The sequence below is a fragment of the Zootoca vivipara genome, chromosome 9 (assembly GCF_965207765.1).
Source record: "Zootoca vivipara chromosome 9, rZooViv2.hap1.1, whole genome shotgun sequence".
NCBI classification, from domain to species: domain Eukaryota; kingdom Metazoa; phylum Chordata; class Lepidosauria; order Squamata; family Lacertidae; genus Zootoca; species Zootoca vivipara.
This window is the reverse complement of record NC_142592.1, coordinates 31,790,186-31,804,018: the sequence shown is the minus strand read 5'-3', so window position 1 is coordinate 31,804,018 and position 13,833 is coordinate 31,790,186. Positions and strand designations below refer to the sequence as shown.

The window sequence follows — 13,833 nt, the reverse complement described above, 5'->3', positions numbered from 1 at the left end:
GCGATCAACCTTCTTTATGGTCCAGCTCTCACTTCCATACATCACTACATGGATCACTGCCTTGTCGTGGCGAAGGGGCTTGAACAACTGAGAGAAGCTATGAGCTATGCCATGCAGGGCCACTCAAGATGGACAGGTCATAGTGGAGAGTTTTGACTAAACGTGATCCACCTGGAGAAGGAACTGGCAAGCTACTCCAGTATCCCTGCCAAGAAAACTCCATGGACAAAGACAACAGATGATCATAGATATAAAATAGAATTGGTAGACTTGTGGGATGCATTTAAACTTACAAATGTTATTAATACTAAGCAATGGAGGACCTCAATGGGGTCTTTAGAGACAGGATTGTGTTAGTGTTGTTTGGACCTCAAGATAGCCAGATGAAAGGTTTTACTGTAGCTATGGTTGCCCATGAAACATGTTAAAAGATCAAGAATGCTGTGGTACCTTGAGCATGACTTAGGTCGTTGGAATGAACTTTTGTAGGCAACAGCCATCTTGGTTATATTCATGAAGCAGAATGAAAAGGCAATATGTATATATCCACATAGCCTGAAAACCAAGTTTTAAAAAATCCTCTTTGGGCAATATACATATGAGTATACATTCAGAATGTTAGAAGCTGTGTTGGAGTGTAGGGTCCAAAAGTTGTTTTGTTTTGTTTTTTTTAAAATGACCACACACAAGCAATAGTATGTGTGCCAGAATAGCCACAGGTAAAGCTTTGCATGTAATTGTATTTCAGTTGTAGAAGAGGCTTAACTTGTTTCATTTGTGTCAGCAACACAGCCATGCACAAGGCATCATTTGCTTGCTTCTGTACCTGTGCTTTTTGCTGCAAGCTGCTCCCATTGGAAGAGAGTAAATCTCTTCAGTCAGAAAGATACAGGAAATGCTTCACATTCCTTTCTTCTGATTGCTTAGCAACAGTGATTTAACTGAGTAATTGTCATTGGCAACAGCAGCATCTGCCTAATAAGCCTTGGAGCCTTGCCTCCACATTTGCGCGCTCTCTCTCTCTCTATATATATATGAATATCAAAGCTGAGTGTCCAGGTTCTACCTCAAAATGAACACAATTCACCCAATGATTACTTTTAGGTGTAGTTAAGAGATTTTAGCGCTAGTTCATTCCAAGCACTGGATGTGGTCACTAGTAGTTGGCTGGTAATGAAGCTATCTGAGTAACAAGAGTCTGACCAAAACAGTAGCGAGTACAGCAACTCTGCATCATTTTGTGTGTGTGTGCATGTGCACTTGCATACAGACTGTTTTGATATGGGACAGAGTGTTAATGGCGACATCTTTGAATATCACCTGTGTGCTGGAATCTTTGGATGAAGTCACCCAGTCACTTTATATGGATGTCTAAAAGCATGCGGTGGTGGCAGCAATGGTGAGGTTGAGCAGAAGTTCTATAATGTTGGCTTCTGGAATTGACTTTACAAATAGACTTTACAAATCCTGTCCAGAAGGAATCCTTGGTTGATGGTATCAAAAGCTGCCAAAAGATCGAAGAGAATGATCAAAGCCCCATTTGCGTCTCTTGACAGAGGTCATGCATCAGGGGAATTTAAGGCTCTCAGTGCCAAATCCAGACCTGAAACAGGATTTAAATGGATCTAGATAATATGTTTCAAGCAAGGGAGATAAACATTAGACAACCGCCTCTTGCTTGAGCATCTTGCACCCAAAGTGATATGACTGGGTAATAGTTATTACAGTCCTCTGGGTCTGCAGAGGATTTTTAAAGGAGTGACTGCATAGCTTAGGTTTGCCATATGTCCGGAATTTCCTGGACATGTCTGGGATTTAACTGCTGAAAATAGCATCCGGGGGAATTTAGGAAAATAGGCAAAATGTCCAGGATTTTGAGGTTGACTGCCTAAAGAAAGCTCAACAATTCCCCCCCCCCCAAAGCTCAGCAACTTCTGTGTCCTGAATTTTACTTGTAGAAATAGCCTAGCATAGTTGACTTACTCAGTTGCCACTGGTCAGTATCTAAACTGCTTTCTTCTTTCCATCTTTAAGTGTAAAGATTGATTATGCAAGGTTGGTAAGTGCCCATAGCTTGTGACACAGCAATACTTGTTGGCAAGCTAACAAATGCTGAGAATTAAATTTTGAAATGTTTTAAAATGCTTGCTGAGCAATATATTTTAGAATTAAGCTAAAAAAATTCAGCTGATTAACTAGTAAAGGTAGCTAATTAGTCTCCCCCCCAACCAACCTTTATGTAAAATGATTTTGTAGTGTACCTGAGAGATCAAATAACATTTTTAAGGAATAAACTGAACACTGAGCTAGAGATGCAATATTGCCATCTGTGGACCATTCTTAGAATGTACTTTGTGCCTTAAACTTGTATTCTTAAACTATGCTAAATATTAAAATAAATAAATATGAGATTCTCAATGCATAATGGATATATGAATTTTTGGAGTTACTTATTAACTTACGCCAATTTATATGCATAAATTGATTGGAGGATGTGGCTTGAAAATAAGAGTAACAGTAATAATTGTATTCCATTTATTATATGCTTTTTTAAAATAAAAAGTGACCTGAAGCAACTTACAAAATAATACAAACATTAAAACTATATATAAAACCAAAAGCTACGTACATGACAAAGCTAGATAATAAAGAGGACAGAAATGCACACAATACTCCAAATTAAGGACTGAAAGCCTGGGTTTAAATAAATGTTTTTTCCTGACACCTAAAAATAGATAATGATATTTGCAGGTGTGCCTCCCTGCAGAATGTGGGGGGGGGCACCAATGAAAAGGGGGCAAATGGAAAAAGGCCCTGGATGACCAATGCAAACCCCAGTTTAGCTCATGTGGGAAAAGACAGTCCCACTTTTCCTTTGTATTCCTTTGTGTCATATGTCTTTTGCCTGTTTAAACTGGCATGGCCATGCCTTTTTTTCACTACATGGAAGGGTTGAGCATTAGATAATTTTAATTGTGAATGAATGTATAATACATTTCACCCTCCCATTTCACCTGAGCTGGAATGGGAGGTTTTCCTGTAGGTGAAGGAACTAATTCCCATTCCAGGGGTGGGGGAGACCCCCTAAAGTAGGTCACCAGAACTGTTATATTATGATTTAGTTTCACAGGCTGTGCATTCAGAGTTGCTGCCTAGCCATGGAAACTAGAGAACACTGAAGACGATAGCTGTATCTTCTGGAAATGAAGAGTATGGAAATAAGGAATTCCTGGGTCCTAACCCACACAAGTTTTTTTACCTGTTTCTCCTGCCAATACCATACTCATCTAGACTACCTTTTATGACCTTTGATTGTCTCTCTGACCTGCTGTTTTGCCTTGCTTTTATGCTGGATGTCTTGGCTTAGCCAGTTTGCTGAACAGGATCCAACCAATCTAGGTCTTCTTTTGCTCACAAGATGCCCTGACTCTTCTTGGGGGTGCCACCTTCAGCAGTGTATCGCACAGACTGGCATTGCCTTTACTTTCCTCTCAGGTGGTGCTGGGAAATCATTGGGTGGCTCAACTTGAGTACCTGTTGTAGATCCGTGCTAGCTTTCTGCTATATTACAATGTATGCTGATGCATGGCTACTGGTCCTGTTCCACACTGAACTTTGAGCCCATGACTCTGCCAAGGCATTATCTATTCTGTGTTTTATGAAAAGTAATACAGTATTGAAATGGTTCAGTGTGTGAAGGAGTACCATTGCCCTTCCTCATTTCTCTTTCCCTCCAAAGTGGAGCAGAGGCGGCAGATTATTGCAGTCAGCTTCCATAATGCTGGGTGAGGCTCCTGTGATATCTTGTGTCAATGTTTATGTCATTTGAATAAGAATTTATGTACATATTTTGAAATGAAAATATTTCTTTCCATTCAGGGGTTGATATAGAGGCAGCTCGCAAAGAAGAAGAACGAATAATGCTTAGAGATGCAAGACAGTGGCTTAACAGTGGTCATATAAATGATGTTCGGCATGCAAAATCTGGTGGCACAGCACTCCATGTAGCTGCTGCTAAAGGGTATACAGAAGTATTAAAGTAAGTTAATTTATAATGCAGATTCACACTTTGTAGTTACAAATTTCTGTTGTTTAGACTATTCCACATGTAAACTCTTTGGTTTACATGTTAAAATTGTGACTTTTTAAAGTCTTTGTGAATACAACCTTTTTAGTCAATATAGAAATATTTAGCATATATTAGTGTATGTTCTGAAAGTTTCTCACTGTGAGTGTAGTCTACTGAAAGCTAGACTTAAGCTCAAATGGATGTTTGTTGTGTGTCCTGCTTTTCCATCGATGCCCACAACTTCTGCTACCCTTCCATGGATGATATTCAAGCATGGCTGCCTGGCAGTGAAGCAGACTTCCTTTAGAACAATAGGAGTTCCCCTTCCTTTTCTCTGTTCTGTGCACCCCCAAAATATGTAGCAGATGGGAGAGATGGCAGGGGGGCAGGAGGAAGAATTCCTGCTTTGTCAGTAGGTGTCTGCTTGTGCAGTGAACCCTATACAGTGGTACCTCTACTTACGAATTTAATGCGATCCAAACGTACATTCGTAAGTAAAAAAAATTGTAAGTCGAATCCCATAGGAATGCATTGGGAGAAAAAATTCGTTAGTCGAAGCAACCCTATCTAAAAATTAGTAAGTAGAAAAAATCCAATTTAAACCACATCCAAGATGGCGGACAGAGCTCCATTCGTAAGTAGAAACATTCGTAAGTAGAGTTACAGTGGAACCTCTGTTTATGAACACCTCGGTTTATGAATTTTCGGTTTACAAACATCGCGGACCCATCTGGAACGGATTAATTCACTTTCCATTACTTTCAATGGGAAAGTTTGCTTCAGTTTATGAACGCTTCAGTTTATGAACAGACTTCCAGAACCAATTACACCCATGCTTCGGGTTAAGTACGCTTCAGGTTGAGTACTCTGCGGACCAGTCTGGAACGGATTAATCTACTTTCCATTACTTTCTGTCACGGATGCAGTAGTGACTACTCTAGAGTAACGACTTCTCACTGCGTTGCCTTTTCATCATTTTATTCAGTGCAAGCTATTTACAGTGCAGAGACAGTACTATGTACATGTTGTCAGTCTGGGTCAGAACCTCCGAATGGAGGTTCACACGTCTTTTTCCAGCAAAGAAGCCTGGGAATACTGAATCTCCGCCCCCGGCGTCTCCTGCGTAATTCCGGTGTCGGCGGGATCGGCCTCCTCCCCTGCTTCCCTCTTCCCTTCCAGCCCGGGGCAGTGGCTCTGGTACTCTACCTGAGCATCGTCCTCCATTTCCGGAATCCCCGCTGGAGATATCCCCCTCCCCGCTTCTGCTCGCGCTGGGCGACGAACTGGTACTTAAGAGGGGAGGGACCTCCCGGTAGCTCCTGTCCCTCACACTTTCAATGGGAAAGTTCGCTTCAGTTTATGAACACTTCAGTTTAAGTACTCCGTGGACTGTCTGGAACAGATTAATCCACTTTCCATTACTTTCAATGGGAAAGTTCGCTTCAGTTTATGAACGCTTCAGTTTATGAACAGACTTCCAGAACCAATTGTGTTCATAAACCGAGCTACCACTGTATTCGTAAGTACCACTGTATGTTTATTGCTAGTTTAAAATCTGAAAATAAAAATATAGTATATTCTTAAGTTTTTGTAATATTCAGTAGAGCAGGCATGTCAAACATGCGGCCCTCCAGATGTTTTGGCCTACAACTCCCATGATCCCTAGCTAGCAGGACCAGTGGTTGGGGAAGATAGGAATTGTAGTCCAAAACATCTGGAGGGCCGCATGTTTGACATGCCTGCAGTAGAGTAAACAAATAATGGTGGTCCATGTGAGAAAATATAGTGGTACCTTAGTTTTCAAACTTAATCCATTCTGGGAGTCTGTTTGACTCCCAAAACCGTTCAAAAACCAAGGTGCGGCGTCCAATTGGCTGCAGGAACTTCCTGCACTCATGTTCAGCTTCCAAAAAAAGTTCGAAAGTGGAACACTTACCTCTGGGTTTGCGGTGTTTGGGAGCCTATTTGTTCAACAAAAAAGCTGTTCGGGAACCAATGTACCACAGTAATGCAATTTCTATGCTCATTAAACCCTTCACATGGTTCAGTGCTCTGAAAATGCCAGCAAATTCTTCAGTTTTTTAAATGTTATAGCACTTTATTTCAGTTGTTTTGCTGTTTTTAATTTGATTTATCAAATTTATTTAGACTTTTAATACAGGCTGGCTATGATGTAAATATTAAAGATTATGATGGCTGGACACCACTTCATGCGGCTGCTCATTGGGGTAAAGAAGAAGCATGTCGAATATTAGTGGAAAACTTGTGTGATATGGAGACTGTCAACAAAGTGGTAGGACTTTTGCATAATCTTTGTCAAAATGTGTTGTTATTGATCTATTGATTAAAATTAGGTTATTTATTATATATTAGCTATTGCTACTTAGACACTTTGCTGTACATCTTAGAAACAAGTGAAACTAATTTGTAATGATCCTAGCGGTCTAAAAATAAAATGCTGCTTTGAAATTTGAACTATTTTTAGTTGTCATATAAAATATATTTGAATTTCACCAAGGGATTACCTTAATGTGACCATTGGCAGTTCAGATGTGCATCTGAGCTGCCATGTGATCATTTAAAAATACTTTATAAAGAATTATGAAATAAGCCACTTTATTAGTTTGCTATTGTTTGAAGTACTTGTTTAAATCATGGTTTAGCTACAATTATAAAGCAGTTCGTACACAATTTGAATTATTAGGTATTAGAATCATTGCATTTACTGTTAAACCCATGATGTAAAAAAACAGTTCTCAGTCACCCCTCCACAGATCTTAAAGCTGAGGATGGGAGACATTGGGAGACACACTTGTGACCCAAACTGTATAGGGCTTTGTGTGATGCAGCTGTTAATGTCCTTACATAATTGCTGACTGTATTGTGTATCGGTGTGAGAATACAGTATGGCTGAAGTCATTCTTTATCATGGCTGGATGATTTCCATATCTAAGTTAGCTTATAAATAAAAATCCTGATCTGATATATTCTGCTTGGAGGGGCAGGCCTGGGTGAATGCAACCAATTTTTAATCCTTAATAAAATGCAAGAAATCAGTTCATTTAAGTACAGTTACTAAACACACACATTTTTACTTCATTAAGAGGAGCATACTGTTCAGGAAACAACTGCATAATTCCAGAAAGTCCTTTTTGTATCTTGAGTACACATTTTAAAATACAAAAGTACACATCTTTCCCCAATGATTTTATGTTAAAATGTGTTAAAACAAATGTTAGGAGATTGCGCAGGGAAGAATATAAGGACTGAATGGCTAAAGTAAAAGATCTGTTGGCTGAAGGTTTCAAGTGGAGCTAGATTTTTGAATAAATTCTGGTGGCATGTCTTGTTTTCATTCTTATAAACACCATCTGGTTTCTTCTCCCTTTTGTTGAAGCTTCCCCAGCCCCTTGCCAAATCTCATATCTTGTTTTCCCACCCTATGGGCCTATTTGGAAAGAAGTATTTCTGAACTGCTACTCCAGCCAAATTTACAGAGAAGAGCTGTATCTTAAACTTTTTATGAAGATTTATTTTGAAAAGCATTACACTTGATTACAAAGTTTGCAATAAGCTTAGACACTCTTATCACAGTGCTGTCATATTCAGTGGAGTGATAGGGTGGCATTTAAGTTTTGAGGAGATTTATCTGTCTATGAGCAGTCGACATTATTCAACTAGTAGATTTTGTTAATGGAAGTGTTTTACACCTCTAAAGGCTGAGACTCAAAGAAGCTACTAAGGTTTGCTAAATAGTTGCAACTCTAATTATTTTCCTTTGAACTCACGATTTGTGAGCTATATCATAAAACTGCCCTCACCCCTCGGGACACCAATATTTTACCAATTCCCCTAGCTATTGCAATCCTTGGCATGTCCCTTCTATTATAAAAGGGTTGCAAATCTTCAAGAACAGCTTTTGGGGGAATCAGCTGAGGAATTGGCAAAAATCGCTTGTCTTGTCCTTGTGTATCTGGAAGTCTTTCTGCAGAGGCAGTGCCACCATTGGATAAAACCACTCAACCATAAGCAGTATGCATGAAGTAAGGCATTGAGTTGCAAGATGAGTGACAAGCTACAACAGAACATTGCTAGAGATGTGGTATAAGAAAGTTGTGTGCAAATTTGGCAGACTTCCTAATAAGTTTTACTGTACTAGAGTATAATGTGATGTATAAAGGGGAAATGAGAAGAATTACTTTCTTCCCAAGAAGGTTAAATAAATATGGGATAGGCAAAGAAAGTGTATTCCACTCTAGTTATCTCAGTGAGGATTATTTCCAATGTAGGACTTTCTATTTAAGATCTCTGTCTCAAAGGTATATCTAAATTCAGAATTACTCACTGTAACCTTTTCTCTTAAGGCTCTCACACATAAGAGAAACAAGCAGTAGCTGACTATAGACATGACAGCCGAAAGCTATACTAATAAAAGATTGAGAACTTAGCCATTAATGCATCTGTGTAGTGAATCGTTTAAGCAGCATCTTCCCTTCCTCATAATCCTATATAATAAAGTCCCTGTGTCTCTGCATCCAGTCCTTGAGTCCCTGTGTCCGCGCTAATGCGCATGTGCCCCACGGACACAGGGACTTGACCGCCGCCTCCTCCTGACAACCCTACCTGGCCTGTGGGAGGAGCGGCGGGGCCGCGGCCTTCCCTCCCTCTCTGCGCTCGGCCGCGGGACACGACAGGAGAGCGCTTTGTTTAATTGTGTTCCTGGCGCGCCCCGCGGCCGAGCGCAGGAAGTGAGGGAAGGCCGCGGCCCCGTCGCACCTCTAGCGCCTGTTTTCTTAACGGGCTGAATGAGACTAGTATTAAATATAAATGCCAAACATAGAAAATGGAGCAGTTCAAATCATAGCATATTACTAAAGAAAAATAAAAAGTTGACATTCTGAAGACTCTCCAGTATGAATTGTGCATTTAGCCAAGAAAACTCTTAACATGTTTGGCTTATTCCTTTACTCATTTGCAGAATTCTTTATAACTCAGTGAACAAAGTGTTTTAAGTAAATCATTTCCCCTTCTTTAACTTCCTGAATGTCTACAGGAATTTAAATAGAAATTATAGTTTCCAAATCACCAGGAGTGACAGTCCACTTTATACTGGACTAATGTGGAACTGTTACTTCCTGTGACTTGGAAACTATTGTCCAATTCACAATCATTTGCAGGACAACCACAAAAGGAACAATTCTGACACATGCTGATAGAATGATCACCTTGAAACTGATTGTATTTGTGGCCCTTTGATTGAAACAGTCCCTATGATTCCCATTATTTAGTAACTGTAGAAGGGAATCACTATGTAGTGCGATGGTCTACTTTAGATTGATTGTCTAAATGATAAAAACAAAATAAAAAAATTCCTTCCAGCAGCACCTTAGAGACCAACTAAGTTTGTCATTGGTATGAGCTTTTGTGTGCATGCACACTTCTTCAGATACACTACATCAGGCATGTCAAACTTGCGGCCCTCCAGATGTTTTGGACTACAATTCCCATCTTCCCCAACCACTGGTCCTGCTAGCTAGGGATCATGGGAGTTGTAGGCCAAAACATCTGGAGGGCCGTAAGTTTGACATGCCTGCACTACATGGTGCTGCTGGAAGGAATTTTTTAATTTTGTTTCGACTACGTCAGACCAACACGGCTACCTACCTGTAACTAAATAATAAGTCAGTCTTCACATTAAACTCTTCTCCCTTCATGCCCCCAAAGCTCACACTTCATGCCCATTCTTTGTGTTGGGCTTAGCATTATGGCATACTCCCTCCCTGTACGACAAGTTAATGGTACCATAATTTAATTTTGTTGCTTATTTCTCCTTCAGGGTCAGACAGCATTTGATGTAGCAGATGAAGACATTTTAGGATATTTAGAAGAACTTCAAAAGAAACAAAATATGGTGAGCTCCTTCAGTACTGTGAGAACAAACTAACCAGATCATTGGTTTCTCTAGCCTGGTATTGTCTACTCTGACTACCAGAGTCTTAAGCTGAGGGTATTTAATGGAAGATACCAAGATTGAATTTGGGATTATCTGCATGCAAAGCATTGGGCTCTACCACTAAGCCTATTCTTTATTTTATGTTCAGTTCATAAGTGTCTTGTTTTAGCCAAAGGCCATAATCTTTATTTTATGTATGTTTCACTTTATGGAATAGGTGCTTGGTATTTTTTTTAAAACACGAATAGTGCACTGATGTTCTTTCCCATTATCCCTCTCCCACACTATGCAGAGAGTTAGGTAGTAACCAGAACTCCGAGCGTGAGGATTCTCATACCAAAATCCTACAATTACAGTACTTTACATCAGAAGGGAAGCACTACTGGAGCTGTTAATGAGCTGTTAATAAAATGAACAGCTATAAAATTCCCTCCGAATAAGAAGGTTAAGTGATGGTTCTGCATGCCTAGCAATAACTGTTCCCCTCTTGGGGACTTAAAAGTTGAAATGGGAAGCAGCAGTGACTGTGACATAATTTTGCTCCTGCGTGTGCTCCCATTCATGGAAGTGCAGATGAGTAGCTCTGAACTTCCTGGTGGTGGTAATTTTTTTATAAAAAAAATGTTGGCATATGTTCAGTGGTTGAGTCCATATTTATCAGAAGTGTGGATGAACTGAGGATGTTCCTTTGTAAACCTGGACACAGTCAATTTCTGTGTCCTTGTGCTAATTTAATTTTTGATGATGAAGAAAACACAGTAAATGAGAAATCTTACTGAAAAGGAAATTTGTGCAGTATACCTAGCCTTACACTGTATCAAGTGACGTAGTTACTTTGATATTACAGATTTTGCTTCTGATGCTTTAATTCAGAAATGTTCAAAGACTGAAACACATTGGCCACATTTGTATATCACATGAGTCATAGCTTAAAGAGTTCTCCCACCACCACCACCCCAAGTTACTGAGAGGAGAATTTAGGCAGCTTCTACTTTGGGCTTTAATTATCCATTTTTTAATTATGTCATCTGTTGTAACAAATTGTGTTTTAACATTTACTTCAGTCATTTTCAAGAAAGCCATTTTCATTTCTTAGCCTGGCTTGTTTAAACTAACAATAATTAGAATTAATCTGAGTACAGAGTGCGGGAAACATGGCAAATGGCCAGGAAAGAAACTGAAAGTAACAGCTTCCAAAGTCATCTTCCCCAGCCATGTGTTATGTGGAGGGGGGAGACAAAGCTTAATTGCAGCTATAGTTTAGTGTGATGTGCAAATACAGCTGTTATTATTAATTGTCCTTAAAAAAGTGTTAGCAATGTTGAAATGTTAAAAGGGTTTATTATATAGCTATTTAATATTTGTCTGTATCTGAAGAAGTGTGCATGCACACGAAAGCTCATACCAAAATAAAAACTTAGTTGGTCTTTAAGGTGCTACTGAAGGAATTTTTTTATTTTAATATTTGTCACTTAACATCTGTCCTGATATCTTAATCTTGTAAATGCTTTTTAAATGTTATACTACTTCAGGTGACTTGAAATGTTTTTGTGTTTGCATCTGCACTTGTAGAAGTCTAATTGAATCTTTTCATATCTCTTAAAGCTTCATAGTGAAAAAAAGGAGAAGAAATCACCCCTTATTGAATCTACAGCAAACATGGACAATAATCAATCTCAAAAACCATTTAAAAAGTAAGTAGATTAGTTAAAATAAACTGTGTAGGGGGGATGTTGAAGACGTTTACATGTTTACTTGGAAGGTATAGGTAAATGATCTTACACTGATTTTACTGATCAAAGCTTTGCGTAGGTGGGTGGGGAAATAAATAGAGCAGAGGAAACCCTCCCTTCATTGATTCATCACCCCACCCACCCACCGTCCAAAACTGTGATCACAGGCTTACTTGGCTTTGGGAAGGCAGTGCAAGGGCTCTAGCAGGGTCCTAGAGCCCTCCTGCCTCCTTCCCAAAGCTGGACAAGTGCTTACCAGGGTGTGTGTCATGGGGATTCTTGTCTTTATTCATTTTTGCACATACACATGAACCCTCATGTAAGAGGCAAGTGACCTTTACTAAATAAACATAGGAAGGAGTGGAGTTGTCATAATAACACTGAGCCCATATCTGTGCTCCTGTCACAGCCCACCCTGGTATCTTTTCTTTTTTTCTGAAGCCAATAATTCAATAAATATTTCATGCTTCAAAACAATGTTGTTCCAGTAAAGAGACTTTGATCATTGAGCAAGATAAGAATGCATCAAACATTGAGTCTCTAGAGCAAGAAAAAGCTGATGAAGAGGAAGAAGGAAAGAAAGATGAGTCCAGTTGCTCTAGTGAGGAAGATGAGGAAGAAGACTCCGAATCTGAAGCAGAAACAGGTATTACATAGAACAACAATTTTACTTTACAATTGCTTTTACATTCAGTTTAGTTTAATTCACCATTGGATTACAGTGGTACCTCTGGATATGTACCTGATCCATTGCAGGGTGCCGTTCTCACCCCGAAAAGTATGTATTCAGAGCGGCGCTTTTGAGTATGTGCGAAGTGCAGATAGAGTGCTTCTGCACACGCGCGAAGCGCACAGAACGCTTCTGTGCATGCGTGAAGCGCGCAGAATGCAGAAGTAAACACTTCCAGGTCCGCCGTGTACTTAACCTGAAAATACACAAGCTGAAGCAGACACAACCAGAGGTATGACTGTACTTCCTCAAGTTTGGAGGTCATTAAGGGACAAGTATAAAATTCATTGATGTGCAAACCATGAGATATGTCATTTTAAACAAAATTAACTATATTTATGTCACTTGATTGTCCAGAAACCTGAATGTGGTAATACAGTAACTAGAAACTGTACAGAGCAAACTCACACATGGTGCATCTATTTGAATTCATATATAATAAATCTATATCTGGAAGATGTCAAGAATGTGCTAATTAGCTGTGAAAAACTGTCAGATTCTGCATCAGAGAGCTAACTAGCACTATGACAATGCAATTTCAGCCATGCAGATATCTAGAAACGCCCTGTTCCTTACCTTTTCCTCATGGTTTTTAACACATTTTAAGGTTAAGTTTAAAATAATGAATCAAAAGGGATCTATTTATCTCACTTAAATAGCAGCTATAAGCTGGAGGAGCACAATTTAATATATAGTATCTGCATGTCTTCCACTAACAGCTTAAAAGTTTCAGACTCATCATGTCAGCATTTCTTGAGTTATATGACTCTCATTACTGTGTTTTCTTTGTTGCTACTATGCAGTCTTGTGCCAGGAAAATATGACTGTGACACAAGAATTAATTTATGTAAACTTAGAGGTTTTTAAATATCAACAAGGCTTTCATCATACTTTATTTGGCATGCTAGAGAACTTAGGCTTTTCCCTGGAGCTGAAACTCTGTGTTCCAAATTCGTACCTTCCCCTTTCCCTCTTACTCATTTAAAGGTGGATTCACAATAAAATTCTTTGGAACCTGGAATATTCTAGGTGGATTAGAGCCTGCTCTGGTGTATATTTTGTGTAGTGTGAATTTAAATTTAATATTTAAATGAAAGGAGCTTTGAGTGATTTGAGAAATAAACATTGGAATGTTAAAAGGACTTAAATTTCCCTTGTTCAAGTGGAGAAATACTAAAAAGCAAACACATCACTGTATTTCTTGGGAAACTGTGTTATTAAAGTACAGTTATTTAAACACAGCTCTGTATTTTTAAACAGACACTGGGGAAGTTCCAGCCCCTCTCCACATCCATTCCCTTCCATGTGCCAAGTGTGTATTGCTTTTTAATGGAAAGATGTGGTGAAA

General features: G+C 39.2%; 1 protein-coding gene across 8 annotated transcripts in view; it reads left to right on the top strand.

The window, feature by feature from the left end:
- PPP1R12A (protein phosphatase 1 regulatory subunit 12A) overlaps positions 1-13,833 on the top strand; it is a 100,794-nt gene that overhangs the window by 50,460 nt on the left and 36,501 nt on the right. For all 8 annotated transcript variants that reach the window (XM_088677015.1, XM_088677016.1, XM_060279679.2 and 5 more), the window contains exons 4-8: positions 3,880-4,039; positions 6,218-6,362; positions 9,906-9,980; positions 11,628-11,716; positions 12,244-12,401. In XM_088677015.1, coding sequence (XP_088533141.1) covers positions 3,880-4,039; positions 6,218-6,362; positions 9,906-9,980; positions 11,628-11,716; positions 12,244-12,401 — 627 coding nt within the window. The remainder of the gene's footprint in view (positions 1-3,879; positions 4,040-6,217; positions 6,363-9,905; positions 9,981-11,627; positions 11,717-12,243; positions 12,402-13,833) is intronic.